Here is a 21,687-nt window from a genome sequence, read left to right as displayed (position 1 = left end):
TATATATATGTGTGTTATAATAATCTATTTAACTCTATATGCGTCAGCAGGTTGCAGTTGGGGCTGCAGCTAACGATTATTTTCATAATCAATTAGTGTCCCCATTATTTTTTCCATCAATTGCATTAAAAAAAAATCTCTTCCCCTCTCCATCAACTAATCAATTAGTTGGTTGCAATATATTATAGAGTGTTGCGATGCACTACACTGTGCAGAAAATTAACTGAACTAATTGCACATAAGGTATGTTGCCTTGTCTAAGGTGAGACCACATTAGGCAACACCTTCCAACGGGGTTAGAGTGAAAAAGCCTTATTTCTGTTAATTGAAGGACACAGCAAAGATCAGTAGATCTTGACCACTGGTCTCCATTATTTTGTACAGCAGCTGACTAAAGCCAGCCATACACTGCCCTATTTTCTTAATTCAACTTGCAGGATGAATAAAAAAATAGAGCAGATTCCTCCATCAACACTACTAGTGTGTTGATTGAGAAATCCCCCATGTTTCTTTTGTATTCTGACAGCAGCTCCAACCACTGTCAGAATACCCAAACAGAGCTGGCAGATTCTCACTTCTTGTGCAGGGTGACTGGTCTTGTATACGCCCTCTCCTGTAGTTATCTTCAGGTAGCCTGTAGTGGGTAAAGCCTGCTGGGTCCCTCCCACATCTTTACTCCCTGCACAGGACAGTGATAATGTCACTGATACATTTTACATGGTAATATCTGGGTGTGCAGGAGCATTTGGTCACACAAAGTGTTTTTTTTATCTATTGTGGAATATAAATTAAAATGCCTGGAGTTTCTTTAAGTAGCCGGTAGTTTCCTAAGAGTTTCCAGAGCATATTGTCAGTAAAATATTATCTTATGTTGGGCAAAGTATAATTACCTACCTCCAACCAATTGGAAGTGAGATCAGTACAGTCTGGATTTTGTTGAGCTACTTATAGTTACCTACATCAACCAATTGGACGTGAGATCAGTACCGTATGGGTTCTGATGAGCTGCTTATAGTTACCTACATCAACCAATTGGAAGTGAGATCAGTACAGTCTGGATTTTGTTGAGCTACTTATAGTTACCTACATCAACCAATTGGACGTGAGATCAGTACAGTCTGGATTTTGTACCATATGGGTTCTGATGAGCTGCTTATAGTTACCTACATCAACCAATTGGAAGTGAGATCAGTACAGTATGGGTTCTGATGAGCTGCTTATAGTTACCTACATCAACCAATTGGAAGTGAGATCAGTACAGTTTGGGTTCTGATGAGCTGCTATAAGTACTGCACTTTGCACTTACTGGTTTTCCCTTCTACTTTTCTGACTAAACCTGTTGGTGCCCTATAAAAAACAGAAATGTTTATGTTGTAAGCGCTGTGTGAGATGCCTAAGTGGTTGATGTATATATTTCCCTCAAGCATATTGCTGGGCAAATGCCATTCACCTGGCATTAATGCTACCAGGTGGAGCAGAGGAGTAATTCCTATGCTTCATCTAGTGGCAGGAATGCCATATGAACAGCGTTTTATACATCAGCCCAAGTGTATTTGGGTCCCAATGTGTTTGTTTGTTTTGTAAAGTTCAGGTCTTTGGCTTCCTAGCCAGACAGATGTCCAGAACAAAATGGTCCTACAATGATTGCTTTTCCTACCAGATGCAGGCACCATAAAAATGTCAACCATGTGAATAATTTCCACATCATGAATTGGGCTGAGGATCTGACCCCCTGATCATACTTAGTACAAGATCATTCTGTTTAATTATTGGGAGACCTAAAAGGAAAAGGAAAAAAAAAAGAGTGCCCTTTTAAATAAATGATTGACTGCGTAAGTGTTCCCAAAGTACTGAATCAGAGAGCACTAAAGGCCTCATAAAACACCATTAGCAAGGACCATTTATTGTTTTATAGGTTATGTCTGAGTAGCTATTCACATTGTAAGAGTAACAAGGGGGAAGGTTATGCAGAAACATTGACAAAACGCTTTATATACACGAGAAAAAAAAAAACTTAAAGAAATCTAGGCAAAATTTTTCTTACCCCTTGCAGTGGGGCTAACATCTCTCTGAGAGGGTTAAGTGCTCCTTTCGGTCTAGGTGCAAAAATAAGTTATACTCACCAGAACCTCAGGTTTGCTTGCTCTTAGACCAGTCCGTGGAGCTTCTCTCCCCTTGTGCTCCAGCGGTCTAAGGTCCCTGAGTCATCACGTCCAATACAGTGTATAGAATGTGAGGATGCCAAGGGACATTGCATCGCTACAGCAGAGGAGGAGACAGGCTGGAGGGAGCGCAGTGAAAGCTGGCTGGCTCCGAGGTTCAAATGAGTATAACTTTTTTTTTTTGTTGCATCTAGACAAAAATGAGCGCTTAATCCTTGCAATGCAGGGGTAGCCCTACTGCAAGGGTTAGGAACAATTTTGCCCGGAGTTCTTTAACATACTGGACCCATGTTAGATCTATGGATAGTTGGATGTAAGTGGACATGCATCAGTTTACATCAGATTGCACCCAATCCACCATGATCAGGTCTGCCAAAATGGATCTTTCTTCTGTTTTTTCTCTGGCGCTAGCTGGAGTTGGGGGTAAGCAGATGTAAACGGATGCATGTTTATTTAGATCCAGCTGCCCATGGACTACCATTGGTCTTCCATTCAGATCCGCCTAAAAAAAACTGATAGGCAGAATTGATTGGAATGCCTGTGTGAAAGGGGCCAAAGTTTTTCTTTATAGAACACTTAAATGTGTCCTTTCCCTGCCCTCCTTATTATACACCTCATTGAAATTCAATTATTTCCAACCATTGATACATGGGGGCTTGGTGCAAATCCATTTTGCCTGAGTTCACCCAAGCCTGCGCAAAAGTGTGACTGACACCTCGCCTTCCGTCCCAAACAGTTGTGCCAGGGGCATTCCCCACCCTGCAGCTATACTTCCCAAAGCTGATCACCCCTCTGTTCAGCTGATTAGAGGGAAGAAAATGTGCTATACTTGCAAGCATGGAGGAGCATTTGTGTCGACAGTGCCGATGATTGACTCATGGTGCTCACATGGGGTAGGAATAGTGGTCTCAGCTCTCTGAAAGCTCTAATGAAACTCGGAGCTTACAAGGCTTCATTTTCTTACTGCCATCAGCTGAATGGATTGGAGGGATAATGAAGGAAAGATGAGCATATGATGCTGGGTAAGATGACATTAAGGGCCTGTTCACATGATTTTCAGGTGCGGATCTGCAGACGCGGTGCTTTGTGTTTCTGCCGTGTTTTTGATGCGTTCCAGTTAAAAAAAAAAAAAAGAATTTAAAATTTTTTTTTTGCTGGAGTGGGGCTGTCAGTATGTTAGCTGCAGTGCATTTTTGATGCGTTTTTGACGCGTTCTGCGTTTCCAGACCGTTTCCTGACCGGACAAAATGTGACATGCAGTATTTTTTCTGTCGTAACCTGAACGGACTGCGCACGTGAGAACGGAAGCCCATAAAACACATAGGGATACATTGGCATACATTTTTAGTGCAGGAGCGTACGGATCAGGTCAGCACAGAAAATTGACGTTGTGTGAACAGGCCCTAAATCAAACACGTTTCTCATGGTAAATGGGCACTGTTTTGTAAAACCATGTTCATTATAATGATGATCTTATATTTATAAATCATTATATGTGTGGGGGTGATTTTTTAGCTCTAGCTATTTGACTGTAGCTATCTTGTGTTAGGGGCTTTCTATAGCTAGTGCTGAACCAGTAATTAGCTGATATCGGGATGGAGCCATAGCTAAAGGCCATCTAACTAAATCTTAGAATGTGTGACTTTTTTTTTTGCCCAGGCAGTGTATATCTAATGCCAGTGGTTTGTGGGATGAATATGTTGGGCACAGGTCTGCATGCAGAATTTGAAATGTAAAAAAATGGTGGATTTGTGTAGAAGCATTTATGATTTTCTTAGTATCATACAGAGTTTGCAGAGTGCTTCATGTAATATAATTGCTCAGACTACCCTGCCGTGCCAGTGGTATGTGCAAATCCTTGATTCCATATCGGAAACGCTCGTTAAAACCCAGCTTATGAAACCCTGAGCGAATTACTCCAAGACCTACAGGTTCATTTAAACATTTGTAAGTTTTGTTCTTTCTCCTGTTGATCTGTGTGTCTGTCGCTTGTTGAGTACAGCTGGAATTTAAATCCTTTTGTGGCCTAATTTCTGAATGTAATCCTTTTCATAGTGCTTGTAGGGAATCAATTTTCTCTCTTTTTTTTTTTTTTCCTTGCCTGAAGCTTCTTGGGGGTAAACTATGCCAAACCTGGCCTGAGTCCAGATGGCATACCTTGGTTACTGGCATCCTTAATAGATTGTTCAAAGAGAAGCAATGCTTCCACTGCTGCTAGGACACATTTTCGACATCTGATTTTGGATAGGGACAACTCGGCTTTAGTTAATGTGCAACATGTTACATCTGTCCTGCAATATCAACTATAGAACAAATCTTTCAAATGTGGAATTTAGCATTTTGGGCTGGGTAGCGTAGGGTTCGATCACCCACTAAATGTACTGTATACTGTTGCGCAAAGTCCTCATAGAAAGATATCCTCAAAACCTCAGCATGGCTGTAACCGAGTGAGCTTGACTTTTAAGCTAAGCTACCATTGTCACTAGCTCGATAAATTCTACATATAGTAAGTGGAAAATATAGTAAAGTGGTAGTAAAAAAATAAAATAAAAAGCCCACCAGCAAGCTTTCTATGGCAGAAGAGACTGTGTAAGTCTCTTCTGTCATTAAAGCCTCCTGCTGCCTATCAGGATTTTTTTTTTCCTGTAAACTAAACCACACATATGCAGCTCAGAGCACAGGCTTGGCATGTTGAAATAAGATAACTCCCATTCACATGAGCTGGAGTTTAGTCATCTGGGTCTGGTCAGTTGAGCGGCTGAAGCCCATGGCAAAGATGGAAGCGTTGGCGAGAGAGGAGCGCAGCACTGGAGGGTATTGCTTTGGCAGGTAAGTCGGCCATACTGTGCTTGTATGCTCTGCATGCTAGCACATTATGACTAATAGCTCCTGGGGGCTTATTTTTATTTTATTTCAGTTCACTTTACCTACCCTTTAGGTGGGCGGGTAATACAGAGTTTCTGTGTCCTGCACACTTTAGTGGATTCTGCACAGAACAGATGACAGTAGGCAACTGAAAAGGTGAGCTTGGCTTCCTAGTCGGAAATGCAGTTTGGCCAAACTACACTTGTATTGCTATATACTAGGGAAACACCGATACCGGTTTTTCGTATCGAGTACTGATATATTTTTTTTCGGGATTCGCCAATACCGTTATTGGAAGTCCCATTAAGGATGTAATGACTCATCCCCTAGCTTCCCGATTAGCCGGAAAGTCGTCTCCATGCTCCCTCCTCACCAGGTGACGAGGAAGCATGGAGCCGGCTTTCTGGCCAATCAGGAAATCAGGAAGCCGGAGGGTGGATAATGACTTGGGTTTAGATACAAGTTCCAGATGGATTTTGTTTTTCTTTTCTTTATTGCACTGGTAACTGCTGTAATAACAGTCACTGAAGCAATAAATGGGGTATGCCTGACACACGAAACAAATAAACAATGAAACACTGGTAAAGTTTAAGGGGCACTTATAAACGCTTTAGGTAAGGTTTTAGTTTTGGTTAAAAGTTCTCCTCTTCTTCTTTGCAATTTTGATTTTTACTAATGTCAGTGAGACTTATCTAATGGAGGACTTTACTGCCACTGTTCATAACACGGAGGAATGATTCCGTACTATCTGGAGACCTTGGTTGCATTATACTACCACTGAACCCTATTTGCTGATTATAGCCTCGGAGTCTGCTCAGTGATATTCTATTCTAGGTGGGTTGTTTGAGTCGAGCTTCAGTCTGGTAGATGATTTCAGTCTGGTAACCCCTGCCTCTGGGCTGTGGATGCCGTGTCGGGTGGTCAGCAGCTCCTTTTTCTTATGTTCCTTACTTCTCCTGTGTTCTCATGTTCTTCCACTGTTTTTTTTCCCCTTGTCTATTTTCTTGTTCTTACTTGCTCCCCTCTCTCCTCCTTGTTCTTATGCTTTTTTTTTTCCATCTATGGTATTTCCTCCTTTTTCCTCCTTAATGTGTGTTATTTTAAATATTGAGGTTTTTTTTGTTTGTTTTGTTTCACAATAAATCCTGTTGATTTTAGTTATTTATCATGCACATGGTTTCATTTTATTTTTTGTTAATTCTCTGTCCTTTTTTTAAGGATGGGGTGTTATTTGTGTGGATATATGTTATGGTCTTTTGTTCATATGTTGTATTACTACTTAGTGCTTCTTATGTGCTTTACTTCTATAATTAATTTTGCTCTTGTGGGTGCCTGCGAGGGCCTTATGTTGATTTGTTGCAATTTCATTGTGTATTTGTTAAAAGGATAAAAAAAAAAAAAAAAAAAAGTTCCCCTCTTAATTAAAATGGGACATTACAGTGGGCCTTTTCCCCCTTTCACTAAAAATCACATCAGCATTCAGCTCTGCATGCTGATATAAAATCAACTTGCATTGATTAGTTAATTAAACATATTTTTCTTTTACTTACAATTATTGTTTTTCCACTTTCTCGTCCTCTTGGGCATTAGTGATGTAGCCTGTGCCCAAGAGATGCATCCTGGGAAGGTTACATCAGCAGAGCATTGCTGGGAAATGTCATCTGTAATCTCGTGAGATCTCAGGGAAAGGCATTTTCCTCCCTTGAGGTGATGTGCATGGTCACATGTCCTAGTCACATGTGCCAGAGTTCCAGGAAGTAAAGGGGCAATATATTAATATGCTCTTAGTAAACATGGCCACTGTCAGAAGACTGAGGAAGGAAAGAGAAATAAGGCATGTAAAGAATACAAAACCGGCAATTATCTAGAAGTATGTGTTTGTAGATTGTCATTACTAAACATTTCTAAAGGTGCTTTTGTTGTCATTTTAAAAATAAGGGTGAAATTCCTCTTTAATATGGTTGCATTCATGTATTTTATTGAATATACAGGTGAAACTCGAATAATTAGAATATCGTGCAAAGTTAATTTATTTCACTAATGCAACTTAAAAGGTGAAACTAATATATGAGATAGACTCATTACATGCAAAGCAAGATAATTCAAGACGTGATTTGTCATAATTGTGATGATTATAGCTTACAGCTCATGAAAACCCCAAGAACCCCAAATCCACAACCTCAAAAAAGTAGAATATTACATGCAATCAATAAAACAAGGATTGTACATAGAACAATATCGGACCTCTGAAAAGTACAAGCATGCATATGTACTCAGTACTTGGTTTGGGCCCCTTTTGCAGCACTTACTGCAATTACTTTTGCGCGATATTCTAATCGAGTTTCACCTGTAAATGACCCTTATAGATTACATTTACTTCTGTTCTTACCACTGCAGAATGATTTTATACAATGTTAATTTTATGTAAACAATGTTTAAGGTTTATTTCAGGGCAAAAACAAATATACAAAACATCTCTCCATGCGCAATTCCCTATGTTTTTTTTTCTAAAATAAACATTTAATTTTCTAAGATGTTCAGCACTTCTATTACTCTAAACCCCTTAAGGACCATGTCCTTTTTTTTTAATTTTTTGCTCCACATTTTAGGCCTGAAAATTAATTAAAAACCCCAAACATTATATATTTTTGGAAAGCCAAGACCCTATAGAATGAAATGGCGGCAGTTGCAAATTTTTGTGTTGCAGGGCATTAGCACAACTTATTATAAAAACAAAACATTTTGTGAAAAATGCACTTAAGTTAATTTAAGTTCCCTAAAACACAATATAAAACCATTTTGTAAAATATAACAGATGAGGTTACACCGAGTACATAGATACCCAACATGCTTGAAGTGCAGATCGACTCAGGAGCCCAGCAATGACAGCTATGGGACTGGAAGTGATGCAATACGTGTCGCTCCCATCGCATAGTTCCCCAGCTTCCCGCCAATACCCGGCAAGCCAGTCCTGGGCACGTAGGAGGGGCAGCGAAGCACAGGAAACAAGGCGGGGGTGTCCAGGTGGTGGGTGGCCCAGTTAACGGATCGTAAAAGCAATCTGGTGGCAGCTGAGGCCGCCAGAATCGCTTCTACTGTAAAGCCGATCGTCGGCTCTACAAAATGGAACAGACTCCCGGCGTCTGTATAACCTCTTCAGACTTCATCACGGGATTATCCTGTCATAGGTCGTGAAGGGGTTAATTTACCAGCAAAATGGCTAACAAGTAAAGATTGGGCACCATCCGAACCTGAGGGCAAGCACTGGGGACAGAAGCTGAGCCCATAATGTATTGTTAGTTTATAGACTGAAATTAAAAGAAAAAGTTGTTAAAGCTAAACTGCAGACAAATGGTTAAATATGCTAATCCATAGCCCCTCTCTGTGACTGGACAGTGAAAGGAAAAGCAGCAGACTTATCAGCTCTCTGTCACTCATGCTCCTTCCTCTGCACCACACCTGAATAATGAATACAGAGCTGCCTTCATTTCTGGCATATCGTAACATGCTGTTGGTTAAAGCAGAACTCCATACACAAGTGTTCTTAACCCTTGCAGTGGGACTACCCCTGCAATGCAAGGGTTAAGGGCTCATTTTTGTCTAGGTGCTAAAAAAAAAGTTATACTCACTCCAACTGTGTAGCTGGCTGGCTGTTACTTTGGTCCCTGCCTCCTTCTCTGCTGCAGCAATGGTTTGTTCCTCATCGTCCTCACGTCCAATACACTGTGTATAGAACGTGATAACTCAGGGATCCTTAGACCACTGGTGCAGGGGGGGGGGAGAGGCCAGAAGGAGACTGGTCTAAGAGCAAGTCATCTCTAAGTATTGGCTAAGTATAAAACGAGCACTTTACCCTTGCAGTGTGGAGGTTGCCCCCAGAAATAATTTTTTTGCTTAGAGTCAGCCATGTAGTATATTAAAAAGATATATATTCTAATAGTTAAATCCCCTACCCCCCATGAAGAATAAAGCTACCTAATGTGTGTGTTTGTTGTTGGGGGCGCTGCCTAAATATATGCAAATACCAATTTTCAGAAAGTTTGCATTTGCAGATTGTCTTTGTAGCCCTGCAGCAGGAATGTAAAAGGCTAAGTGTGAGTGCTATGATGACAGGTGTGCAGAAGCATGACTTGGTCTGCCTGGCAGGTAGACGTAACCTCCTTAACAGAAGTAACCTCCTTTAGATGTCCGCTCAGACACGCCCCCTCGTGAGCGGGAAGTGGCCGCAATTTAAAAACGGGCAGCGGTGCCTGTTAACATACAAACGATCGCTTGTATTTTGCAACGTGACATCTAGGTGACATTAGGGGTCTTGGAGACCCCTAATGTCTCCATAAAGTGGACCTGTCACATATTTTGCTATCATATAGGGGTTTTATTAGCCCCCGTATGTGATAGCAATATAGTTTAGTGAAAAAAAGGAAAAAAAAATTAAAAGTCCCCCCCCCCAATTTTTTTTTTCAAGTTACACATAAAAAAGAATAAAAAAAAAATGTAAAAAATGTAAAAGTCCCCACCCATACATACACGCATGCAAACATGCGTCGGGGGCGCATACGTGCAAAAAAGACAATTGCGCCTATTACGCCGCACATCTTCCATATCGCCGCGAACGTCACAGTGAGAGCAATAATTTTAGGGCCATCAATCACTGATAACACTAAACTGATGAGCGGTAAAAGCTTTTAAAGTGTCGCCTATGGCCAATTTTGGGTATGGTAGTTTTCTGCGATGTCGCGGGTGCGCGCAATTTTAAAGCTTGACATGTTTGGTGTCTATTTAACCGACGTGACCCCGACTTTTATATTTTACCAAAAAAATGGGTAATAATAAATGTTTCCTAACATCATGTTAAAAAAACTTTTTTTCCCCAAAATTTTCAGTAATTTTTCCTAATTATAGTGTAGGCCAATCGTCATTTTCATGTGTAGTTGTACCCGACGTGTGTTTACATTAATATGTGTGTGTTTGTGGGGGCAGGGGACTTTAACATTTTTGTTTGATATTTTTCAATTTATTTGACTCTCTATTTTTAAAACTTTTTTTTTTTTTAAACAACTTCATTGCTATCACACAGGGGTGCTTACAATCCCCTATATGATAGCATATTAGTGGTGACAGGTTTTCTTTAAGGTAACTTTAGGGGTCAATTAGACCCCTAGTGTCACCTTTCTACTTCAAAGGAGCTATTAAAGTGCAGATAACCTGGGTAAATACAAGTGGTTAGGGTCCCCTAATGACCTGTTGTTGGATAATGTAAACTCAAAGAGGAGGGACTCCTAAAGGAGAACTATGAGGTGAGTGAAAATCACTCATCCCCATAGTTGGAGCTGACCTGTGACAAGGAAGCTGTTGCACATCGGCTCTATAGATCGGGAAGTCAGTGAACACATACCGTCGCTCGCATACTTCCCGATCTTCTCCCTGCAGAGAGTGATGACTGTCAGTCACCGCTCCCCGCTGGGAATCTCCCCTCCCCTCTCTGATACTCCAGCGCTGACTCTAGATAGGCAGAGCCTGCTGTCAATCAGCCAGCTGGGTGGATTCAGACAGTATTGTCAGGATCCGTCCTGGCTGCAGTGCTCTCAGTATATGGCGGGTAATAGCATGCTATATACTGCGCTTTGGGTCAGAGGAGGAGGTTAGTATATGTCCTGCCGTGACCCTGGGATACTATGGGATAACTATGGGATAAAAAGTTTACCCCATAGTTCTCTTTTAAGTAAGTTAACTAGGGGTCATGAAGGGGGAAAGGAGAGTGACCGAGAAATAATTTTTAAGAACTATTTCTTACCTCTTAGATATTTCTTTTGAGGATCTGCCAGCACAGTACAGACAGGGTTGATGAGGGTGAACAGTAACTCCCCCCTTTGAAATTATAAACAGTAGAAAAATTACAGTTTTGCATTTTGTTAAGTATAATGGTGTTTTGGTATAATGGTAAGCAACAACCATTATACCAAGGGACCACCAAGGGAATTGCTGAAGTGGAGGGGGGAGACAGGCTGAAGGCATTAGTCTAGGAGCCAGCCGGATCCAAGCTTCAGGTGAGTTTCTCTTTTTTTTTTTTTTAGATGAAAACGAGCACTGCAAGGGTTAAGAATATTTATTTATGTCTTGAACTTTAAGGTTGAATATTTCCTTACAATCCTGATTCTCTGATCATTTTCTTCTTTCAGCCTGTTGACCTTTCCACTGACAGCCTCTATTGCCACTTACTACGTGACATATTTGCCAAAGTGTCTCCCTAGGCAGAAGCCGTGTTGCCATCTTTGGAATGCATGCTTCTCTCTGTACAAGCCAACATGCTGCCTCAAGACAAGGCAGAAAGTAAGGCATTTACAAAGGAAGGGACCTTCTGCTTCAACACCTCCCATTTCCTGTGATAGACAGCTGCTTCTGAGCTTTAGTTCACTACTTCATTACTTCTGGGTGTGCCATCCCATAAACCAAAATTAAAGAATAGCAATGCCGCACATTAAAAATATAAGCTTCTGATTATATTTTTTGAAAGACTGGGCAGATGTTTTTTTTTTTTCTCAAAATTACATATAGGGACATGAATTTATTATTAAGGGTTTAGTTATACTATAAGTGAAGCTTTAAACACTTTACCCTGCATGTCGGGTTCCCCTTAAAGGGTTTTTTTTCCTATATCTCCTGCTATCGAGCAGGAGATATAGGCAAACAGTTTTAAAAAAAAAAAACCCGCTAAAACAACGGTTTAAACTTACCTTTTTTTTCTGTACGGGCGGCCGCAAAGCATCTTGGGGCGGGCGCATGCACAGTTCGGATTCTCGGCCGGGAGACGAGCAGAGACGCAAGGTAAGTGTATGGACGCATGCACCCGCATGCAGACACCGCTGGATCGGAGAGCCGCCACACCGCTGGAGGGACAGATAAAAACATCAGGAAAGAAGAAGATCGGAATAAGAAACATCATTTAAGGTAAGTGCTAACATTAACACTGGGGGGAGGGAAACATTTTTTTTACTTTAATGTCACTTTAAGGTGCACAATGTTCGGTGCCAAAAGATTATATAAATCCTACCCTGTCCTCAGGAGTTTTTTTTTTTTTTTGAGCAAAAGGTTTTCAGCAGGATATATAAAATAAAAATCTTTAATATTGCTTCCTTGTGACTGTATTGGAAGCTTGAAAAAAATTTACTGTTTTGCTACCAGTTAGATACTATACTTTGTCACATGTATACTTGGGAAATAAAAATGTTATTGAATGTCTGTTGATTGTATTACTAATCTGTTTTGTTGGATTAAAGACTCTCGCATAGATGGGCAGTAATGTTTAACAAAGTATGGTATTCCACCCATAATTGTGTTGTAATAGGACAAGATTGATGTCATTTTTAGATGTGTTCACTGGCAAGCATAAAAGCTTCTGATATGAAGTTGTGTTTTCAGAGCTGTATATTGAAATATATGCTTTCTTATTTTATGCTTAGTTCTTTGTTCTTTCTCCTTTCTCCTAGATCACGGAGCTGTGTGGTGCAAAACTTATCGGTTACTTTGGACCAGCTCAGTTTTTTATTGCTTTGAAATTAATTGCTGCAGCACAAGCCGGCCTGCCAGTTAGCCTGGAGAGCATCAAATGTGGTGAGAAACTGATACGCTGTGCAATGAAATGTTTGCTCCGATGCAGTCATTATTGCTGACTATCAAGATGTTATGTATGATCTACCATTAAAATAGCATCTGTATGTGCAAATGTATGGGAACAGCAAATAAACAGTATTTTTAGACCAGCAAAGGCTTGCGTTTTTTAAAGTGAATCTGCCACATGTGGAACAAGATCAGCGTTCGAGAGTTAAAGCAAGGCAGTTGTTTTTAAAGTTAAAGTGGACCACTCTCTAAAAATCCTTCTTGCGATGGGAATTAATAGAGTTTATGTTGGAAATGCTAAATCATATTATTTTGAGTGAGAAAAACCGTCTTAATATTAAAAGTGCTGCCTTTGTCCTACCTCATGTGAGTATAAGCATAGTCTATGATCGCATGTTCCTGAGCTATAGGAACATTGGGGGAGTTTTGTGCCATTGGTATCTACCAAGAATATACTATTTCCAGTCACAGGAAGATAATAAGGTCAGCAATTATAGCTAAAGCCTGTATATGTAATGAGCAAATATGGCCACCCCAATATAAATTGTTTATGTTAAATGGGTTTCTTTTGCTTTTGTATCTTATATGTTTATAATATAAATTCAATCAAATGTGTAAATGCTCTTTTCAATTTCAAAAATATTTTATTGGTTTTAAAGTTCAGCATTGAGACAATAACAATGGAGAATAAATGATCACAGCTGTTATGAAACAGGATAACAAACAGGTTACTGTATGCAGGGCAACACGTTTGAGATTTCCTCGCATAGGTATCATCAAGTGTATATGTAAAAGCAAATATGTCCTACGAGGAGGAGGCAATATTCCTACATCAACCTTAGAATTATAAGGAGAAAATGAGTGGGCAACAGTCTCCTACATTCCGGGGTTGATAGTGTCAGAGATCATTAATAGGAGGAGAGTAAGGTAAGAGAAAGAGAAGGGAAAGAAGCAGGACCGTAACAAGGAGGGGTGAAGGGGAAAGGATGGCACCAAGGCCCTTAAAGTAAATGCTCTTTTCAATCATCAAAGACTCCAAAGAACATCATCAAACAAGATTCAAGTGTTCCTTCCCTTTCTTAAGTTCACCAGCAGAAACTTCAGGAAGGACAGGAATGCCGAAACTGTTGTTTTAATTATGTCCCTTGTGTTCTTTTGAAGTTCTGACATGATTGAAAAGAACATTTACATTTATTTATATAAAGTTCTTGTTTACTTTTTAAGGCAAATCTCTAGACTGTAATAATCTGCATATTAGCTGCATTTAATTGTGTATCAATTTATTTTGCATTCATGGCTTTGGAAGTTCTGATATTATGCAAGTGGGCAACTGTTTCCCTCCTGGAAGCAGGACAGTTAATGCTTGGGATATATCCTGTGTGTATGTCATCTTGATGACAGACCCAACTTCCTGAAGTCTGTTGTATTTCCTGCTGCTGTAAAAAAAGGCTTGACCATTAGATGATCGCAATAAACTCAATACTATATTGTCATTTAAAAAATCTATGGCAGCAAGCTCCCTGCCTGGTATAAAAACATTTTGTCAGTATAAACCCAGTTCATCTGAAAATTAAATTGCTGGTTATGTGTTTGCACACAAGTAAAACTAAATTGTCCGAAACTGGTCTCAGAAATACTTTAGCAATTCTTTGCTTTATGCCTTTTTGTTTCTATTTTTCTGAGTTTGACATCTCTTCCAGGCAATGTGTTGACAGTGCGTCCCACTGGCCATTCATTCCTTTTCACTTATCTTTTAGCAGCACTGCATCTCCTACTTTAATATTTGTCTGGTTCTTGAACTATCTTGCTTTGCATGTAATGAGTCTATCTCATATATTAGTTTCCCCTTTTAAGTTGCATTAGTGAAATAAATGAACTTTGCATGATATTCTAATCGAGTTTCACCTGTATGTATATATATACCACACACAAATGTTATTTTTATAGAAATGTAAGCCATTCAAGTCCAGTGATTTTAAACAAAAACCTAAAAATATATTGTACATTTCAGAGTTATACAAAAAAGCCTTTTTCAGGGAAGAAGTAAAGGGTTAACAACTCACAGTTGTTCTACAGCAATGTATGTACATTTAAGGCTTGAAAGTTTATGCTAACAATTCCTACAGGTTTCCCAACTTTTGTTGGTTACTCAAAAACCGTCTGTCTGTATAAAAGCAGTGTTGTTACAGACTGTGTTACTACACCCTTTTAAGCAATATTTGGACAGTATTTTACTTCAGGAAGTAGTATATTGCTCTCAATATGGCAAGAAAAAGGCAATTAACAAAGGAAGACAGACAGACCGATATAACCCTTAAAAGTGTAGGTCCTTCCTTTAGAGAAACTGCAAAGAAAGCCAAGGTGTCAGTGAGTACAGCTTCCTACACCATCAAAAGACCCAAAGCCGGAGGCGTCTCCAGGACATAATGGCGTCCAGACATGTCGCCATTATACGTGTCGCCATTACTTGATATCCCGTACCAGCTAGACACCACTGATCGCCACGATTAAGATGAGGAATAAGTCCGGTAAAGCAGACTCCTCTAAAACGCTGTCCGCAGGTATAAAAAAGTACCTGGCAGATCGGCGGGCTCCGGCCACCCCACGTGCTGCGGCCTACTCCACTGCTCGGGCCATGTATCCCCTGACTCATCCCCTCATAAACTGCGTGTAGCGCGCCGGCTCTTCCAGGTATGGGCGCATGCATGTGTTTTACAATGCGTGGATACCTGGGATCCGACTCGTTGGGCTGCTACACTCGGGACCCTGCCTCGTTCCCCACTGAAGATGTCCGTGGCTTTAAAGGAGTCCTTAGTTTTGACATCTGGCCTCAATGCCACGGTTCTGTGACACTGTGGAAATGCGGAAGGGGGTTATCCCCTATCGCTACTTTTCTATTGTATTGGGTTTCTCTTTTCTGTCTCACCCTTACTCCTTTCTTACCCACTATTCTTCGTCTACCCACCTTTATCTGGCCTTTGTCGGCCCTGAGAATGATCAGGAGGCGATATCCCCTGGGATCCTATGGGAGGCTCATAAGGCAACGATTCGTGAGGCCTTAATTGCACATGGAGCTCGTAAGAAAAAAGAACAAACTTACAAACTCTTAGAACTAACAAGATAGCACACTAGCAGACACACACTTGCAAGCCCTCACAAAGACCCGAGAAGAATTACGCTCAGTCCTCCAGGCGCAATATACTCGCTCCTTAAGCTATTTATCCCAAAAATCATATGAATTTAGCAACAAACCTGGTAAACGTTTGGCCCGCCACCTGCGCGCTCGCCAGAATGTGGGATTCATAGATAAAATTAAGACCAAAAATAACACGATCACTCATCTCACCACAAAGTCCAAATCCCATTCGCACTGCCATGGTCTCAAAACCACAAGGTATATGTGGTGCCCAGGTGACCACACGGATGGCGCCGTGCAAAACACTAATAGTAAATAAAAGTAAATCACCGGCACACACTTGAAGGGTTTTTAAAGTATTGATATGTTTATTCAATACCCAATGTCACATACTGGCATACGGTGCTAACGTTTCAGGTCCGCACAGGGATCCTTCATCTGTCGCTTTTATTCACTTATCTCACCAGAGTCATTGCGCAGACCTTTAGGGAATTCTACGCAGATCTATACAATGTGCGACCTAACTCCTCCTCACACCAAAAGGAATGCCACAAAGAGCTGATCCATTCTTACTTGTCACATATATCCTTCCCAAAACTGGAACCCACTAATCTATTGACGCTGGAAGCACCTATATCTTCAACTGAACTTCAGGCTACCATTGCCACGTCCCCGACGGGCAAAAGCCCCGGCCCAGACGGTTACACAGCCAAATATTGCAAGACGTTTCAGACTCTTCTCCTACCTCACCTGGCTGCATATGTCAATAAGTTTCCTCTGGGTACTCCTCCAGTACCCTCTACTCTACATGCACATATCTCCATTTTTCCTAAGCCAGGTAAAGACCCCTCAGTTTATGGTAGCTACAGACCGATTTCTCTACTAAACACAGATATTAAACTATATGCCAAAGTAATAGCTAATAGATTAGGCCGTCTAATGCCCCAACTTATTGACCCTGACCAAACGTGATTTATCCCGAGTAGAGAAGAAAGGGATAACACACAACGGGCCATTTCTTTGATCCAAGACGCCTCGTATGCTGGGGGTTCTACCATGCTCCTCTCTACCGATGCTGAAAAAGCATTTGATAGAGTGGACTGGGACTACCTACTTCTCACACTCGAACATATAGGTCTGGGTCCTAGAATGCTTGTATACGCTCCCTATACTCTCTCACCCACGGCACAGATCAAAATAAATGGCACATTGTCCCCTACATTTGAACTTCATAATGGTACCCATCAGGGATGGCCCCTTTCACCTATTCTATTTGCATTCTCACTAGAACCACTCTTACTCTCCATTAGAAATAATACCAACATCATAGGGATAGAGCTCTCCGGGCAGGAACATAAAATAGCTGCATACGCTGATGACATCCTTTTCTTTATTTGGCAACCCAGGATCACTATACCAAATCTCCTTAACCTCTTGCCGTCCGCCCGTTGTAAAAAAACGGACGGACGGCACTGCTGCATTGGCGGGTTGCCGTCGCCAGACGGCATTTTTTTTCTGCTCGCGCGTGCCCCCTAGCGGGCACGCACGGGCAGAAAAGACCCGACCATTGCACACACCCGTTACTGGGTGTTTCACATATAGGCGATCAGCGGCTCCATAGCCCGCCGATCGTCTATATGTGCTCATTCGCGTCCGCCCCCCTGTCAGTTATCTGGCTGCTATAGCCAGAGAAAAGAAGCTGATGAAGCAGATCTCTGCTTCATCAGCTTCTTTTGGGGTCCACAGGTGACATTAGGGGTCCTAGAGACCCCTAATGTCTCCATAAAGAGGACCTGTCAGTGTGCCTTTGCTATTATATAGGGGGATTGTTATCCCCCTATATAAGGCTTGACATGTTAGGTGTCTTTTTACCCGACGTGTGAAGGCTTGACATGTTTGGTGTCTTTTTACCCGACGTGACCCCATCTTTTATATTTTACCAAAAAATTGGGTAATAATAAATGTTTTAGCATTTTAATATAGGGGAAACTCTTTTTTAAAATAATTTTTGGTAATTTTTCCTTAATATAGTAAAAAAATAAAACCCCCAGTGGTGAATAAATACCACCAAAAGAAAGCTCTTATCTGTCCCCAAAAAAGGGTATAAAATTCATTTCAGTACAGCGCTGCATGACGGAATAAATGTCAGTCAAAGTACCGCAGCACTGAATACTGAAAAATGGCCTGGATGGGAAGGGGGTTTAACACCGCGGATGTCAACTGGTTAAAGAATTTGACCAATTTCGAAAGATCTCGAACTTTAAAATTAATTTACATAAATCCGAAATATTAAACCTCACCGCAACATCCTCGGAATGTCAAGCCCTACATCACTCCCTCCCATTCTCCTGGCAACCCGCCAAACTAAAGTATTTAGGCACATATCTGACTCCTAAATGTTCAGATCTCATGACTTACAACTATATATCTCTTCTAAACACTATTAAATCTGATCTGACGCGTTGGTAAGATATCCACTATTAAAATGAACATACTGCCAAGAGTATTATATATACTGCAAACGGTTCCTATACCTCTACCGGGATCCTTTTTTAAGACACTACATAAAATAGTAGATAGATTTGTCTGGAACCGAACAATCTCCTGTCAGACCCTCATGAGACACAAGAATACTGGGTGCTCAGCTCTACCTGATTATACACTGTATCAGGCTACGGCTATTAACAGAGTATTGGATTGGACCTACCATATGGGGAATAAGAGATGGGTTGATATCGAGGTTGCCCTTGCGGGTCGCCTCCTGTCAACAATATGCTGGATCCCTCCGGAGTATAGGGAACTCAAAGACACTACCTCCCACATGACTTTAAAGGTCTACTTTAAACGTATGGTCCAAATTGTATCCGCAACTGATTGGTCCCTACAACTCCCCGCTACTGCCCCTGCTAGATCACACGTACTTTCCTCCAGGCCAATAGGTCTCTGGCTTCCACACCTGGTCCTCCACTGAATTGCCTAGACTACATGAGGTTCTCCAGGACACCTCGCCTCGGATCTATAAGAAATCATTATTACCGCACTTATTGAATGCAGCAGTTCCTTATCCCCAAACACTGGAACTCAGCTACGATTCCATCATTAAAAGAATTGATACATAAAGTGGATTATCTCTGTTTAATGGAGGAACTCACTCTCTCCAGACAGGACCTCAAGCCTTGCTTCGAAATTACCTGGGACTCTTGGCTCACTTTCAAACAGACTGCCCAATGTGCAACCCTGATGTGTGGTTGATCTACCCCGGCACTAACCCTACTACGGGGTGAACTGGTTCTAGACAACAGAAGTTGATACTAGGAGGTTATGGCACATAGGTGCCTTGGAATCCCACACTTGAATGATAAAGTACCTTAGAGATAAGCCATAATGTTATGCTTTTCTCATAGTGTAAATGTGAAATGAATGTGCAACATGAAATTAATGTGTGAGTCTCCGCCACCCCCCCCTTCCCTCTCTTATTCCCACCTTTTCTTATTCTTCCACTCTTACCGGGTCTTACCTGGTATTTATATGTTCTTCTCTTTAACCGTCTAGGCTCAGCTGCAAGTAGCCTTTCACAACTTCAGGCTGCAATATTTTAAAAAATATTTAATATTTTAATATTTTAAAAAAGACCCAAAGCCACAACAGAATCAGAAGACACATTTTTGAGTCCGCAGCTTGCAGGACAGGTGGCTCACAGGAGAACAGGTTCAAGCACAGCTTAACAATGATTGATTGAAGTAAGCAAGTCTCAGTTTCAACTGTGTAGAGAAGACTTCGAGCTGCAGGCTTGACAGGTCAAGTGGCAGTAAGAAAGCCATTACTAAGATGGCAAAATAAGAAAAAGAGGCTTGCCTGGGCCATGAAGAACCGCCAGTGGACTACTGAAGACTGGAAGAAGGTCTTATGGACCGACAAATCAAAATATGAGACCTTCGGTTCATCACGCAGGGCTTTTGTACGCCGTCGAGTAGGTGAAAGGATGGTTGCCTGGTGTATGATGCCCAGTGTCAAACATGGAGGAGGAAGCGTGATGGTCATGGGGTCTTTTGCGGGATCCAGAGTCGGTGACTTGCACAGAGTGAGTGGCACCCTAAACCAAAACTACTACCACAGTATTTTGCAGCGCTATGCAATACCCTCTGGTGTACGTCTAGTTGGTCAGGGGTTCATCCTACAGCAAGATAATGATCCAAAACATACCTCCAGGCTGTGTCAAAACTACCTTAGAAGAAAAGAACAAGGCAGTAGGCTTCAAATCATGGAATGGCCAGCACAGTCTCCAGGCAGCTGGTTTGGGATGAACTGGACAGAAGAGTGAAAGCCAAGTAACCTTCAAGTACAACACATTTGTGGGAACTTCTACAACAGTGTGGGGAAGAACTCTCTGAACAATATTTGATTTCCCTTGAAGAAAGAATGCTATAATTCGGCTGTTATATCTGCAAAAGGTGGCTACTTTGATAAGTTAAAAATTTAGATTACATATTGTTAAATAAAACGATTCCATTATTTCTTTTTGATGTCCAATTGTTTTTGTTCTATGCTTTATTTGCAGAGTACATTGCGACACGAAACTGCATAAATTTCAATCAAACTGGTAGTGTATGTATGTGTGAATATATATACTGTATATAATATGTCCTGACAGATATTTAGGGCCTTTTTTCCTCTCTCTTTTCTGCTGTAGGAGCCTACTGGTGGGTAAAAAGGGTGAGTGCTGACAGAACAATAAAATAGGGACATGTTTTTCTTGTTTGCTTTGGGGTACCCATTAGGGATATCCCTGTTAATCAGGAGCTGACCTACATTAAGTTTGTGAGTAGATTGTTTTCTGCTATAGATTTGTTTTACAAAGGCCTCCTGCATTGAAAACTCGTGTTTGTCTGCTGCCTTGCTGAATACAAGTACAGGACAAACCTGCTTGGACTGTTTCTGTGAGTGTCTCTGTCTTGTGCAGAGTTTACTGCTGCCAATACCAGTTGAACCAGTCCTCCTTACTATAAATAAACACGCATATCTAAAAATATGTAAATTTATATGTATACCTATATACAACCACACACACAAGTAGGCAGCAGATTGACTCCCCTGCCAGGCTGTGCATTTTGACAGATGTGTGTGAATTGCAAAACATGTTAAGCAAAACCACAAATCACCTGCCAAGTAAAGTACATATAAGTGTATTACTACTGTGTATTTAGCTGTTTGCCTGGAGTTCACATTTAATACCTTATTATTTTTGGATACAGTACATGTTCCAGTTCATTATACTGTGGTGTAACGGTTTACTTTAATGAAACTGTTATGAGCAGTCTCTAAGGGATATTAGAAGGGAGATGAGTAGGGATGGCTAAATAAACAGGAGACTGCTAAAATAGCAGGAAGGGAATTTGAAAAGAATTGGGAGGAAGAGCTTTGTAAACAAAGTAGGAATAGAAACCTGTAAATGCAAAATGGAAATGTTCTTCTACAGCAGTAAAAGCTATAGGACTATTTTGGTGTTTTCTTTAGTTTGTAGTTTCACTTATTTGTTGCTGTGAGCTATCTACCATTTGGAATTGGCCAAACCAGTCTTTCCAGTTCTCTCCTGCATCAGCTATTACAGACTTGAACGTTTGCAAACAATCACTAAAAGCCACATATTTTCTGAAAGCTGAGGACCTATAGAATACAAAATGGTATTCTTGATTTAGTGCGACTTTTTATAGTTGTACAAATGGTTCTCAAAGCAAAACATTAAATTAAAATATAATGTAATTATATAGAGAATATTAAAATTCCATCTGTTTAGTGTTATACTAAAATGATGCCTCTAATATTATTCTGATGTGTTAGTCGAACTCCTACAGGGATACCTAGTGTGTATAGCGCTTCAGTCATTTTATATATGGCTGTAGCTCCTTA

The 21,687-nt window shown here is 40.8% G+C and overlaps 1 protein-coding gene across 4 annotated transcripts in view; it reads left to right on the top strand.

The window, feature by feature from the left end:
* REPS2 (RALBP1 associated Eps domain containing 2) overlaps positions 1-21,687 on the top strand; it is a 104,349-nt gene that overhangs the window by 1,359 nt on the left and 81,303 nt on the right. For all 4 annotated transcript variants that reach the window (XM_018561722.1, XM_018561721.1, XM_018561725.1 and 1 more), the window contains exon 2: positions 12,515-12,638. In XM_018561722.1, coding sequence (XP_018417224.1) covers positions 12,515-12,638 — 124 coding nt within the window. The remainder of the gene's footprint in view (positions 1-12,514; positions 12,639-21,687) is intronic.

This window comes from Nanorana parkeri, unplaced genomic scaffold (genome assembly GCF_000935625.1).
Source record: "Nanorana parkeri isolate BGI_ZX_2015 unplaced genomic scaffold, ASM93562v1 scaffold539, whole genome shotgun sequence".
NCBI classification, from domain to species: Eukaryota; Metazoa; Chordata; class Amphibia; order Anura; family Dicroglossidae; genus Nanorana; species Nanorana parkeri.
The sequence above is the reverse complement of the archived record's forward strand: the minus strand, read 5'-3'. Positions and strand labels throughout refer to the sequence as shown.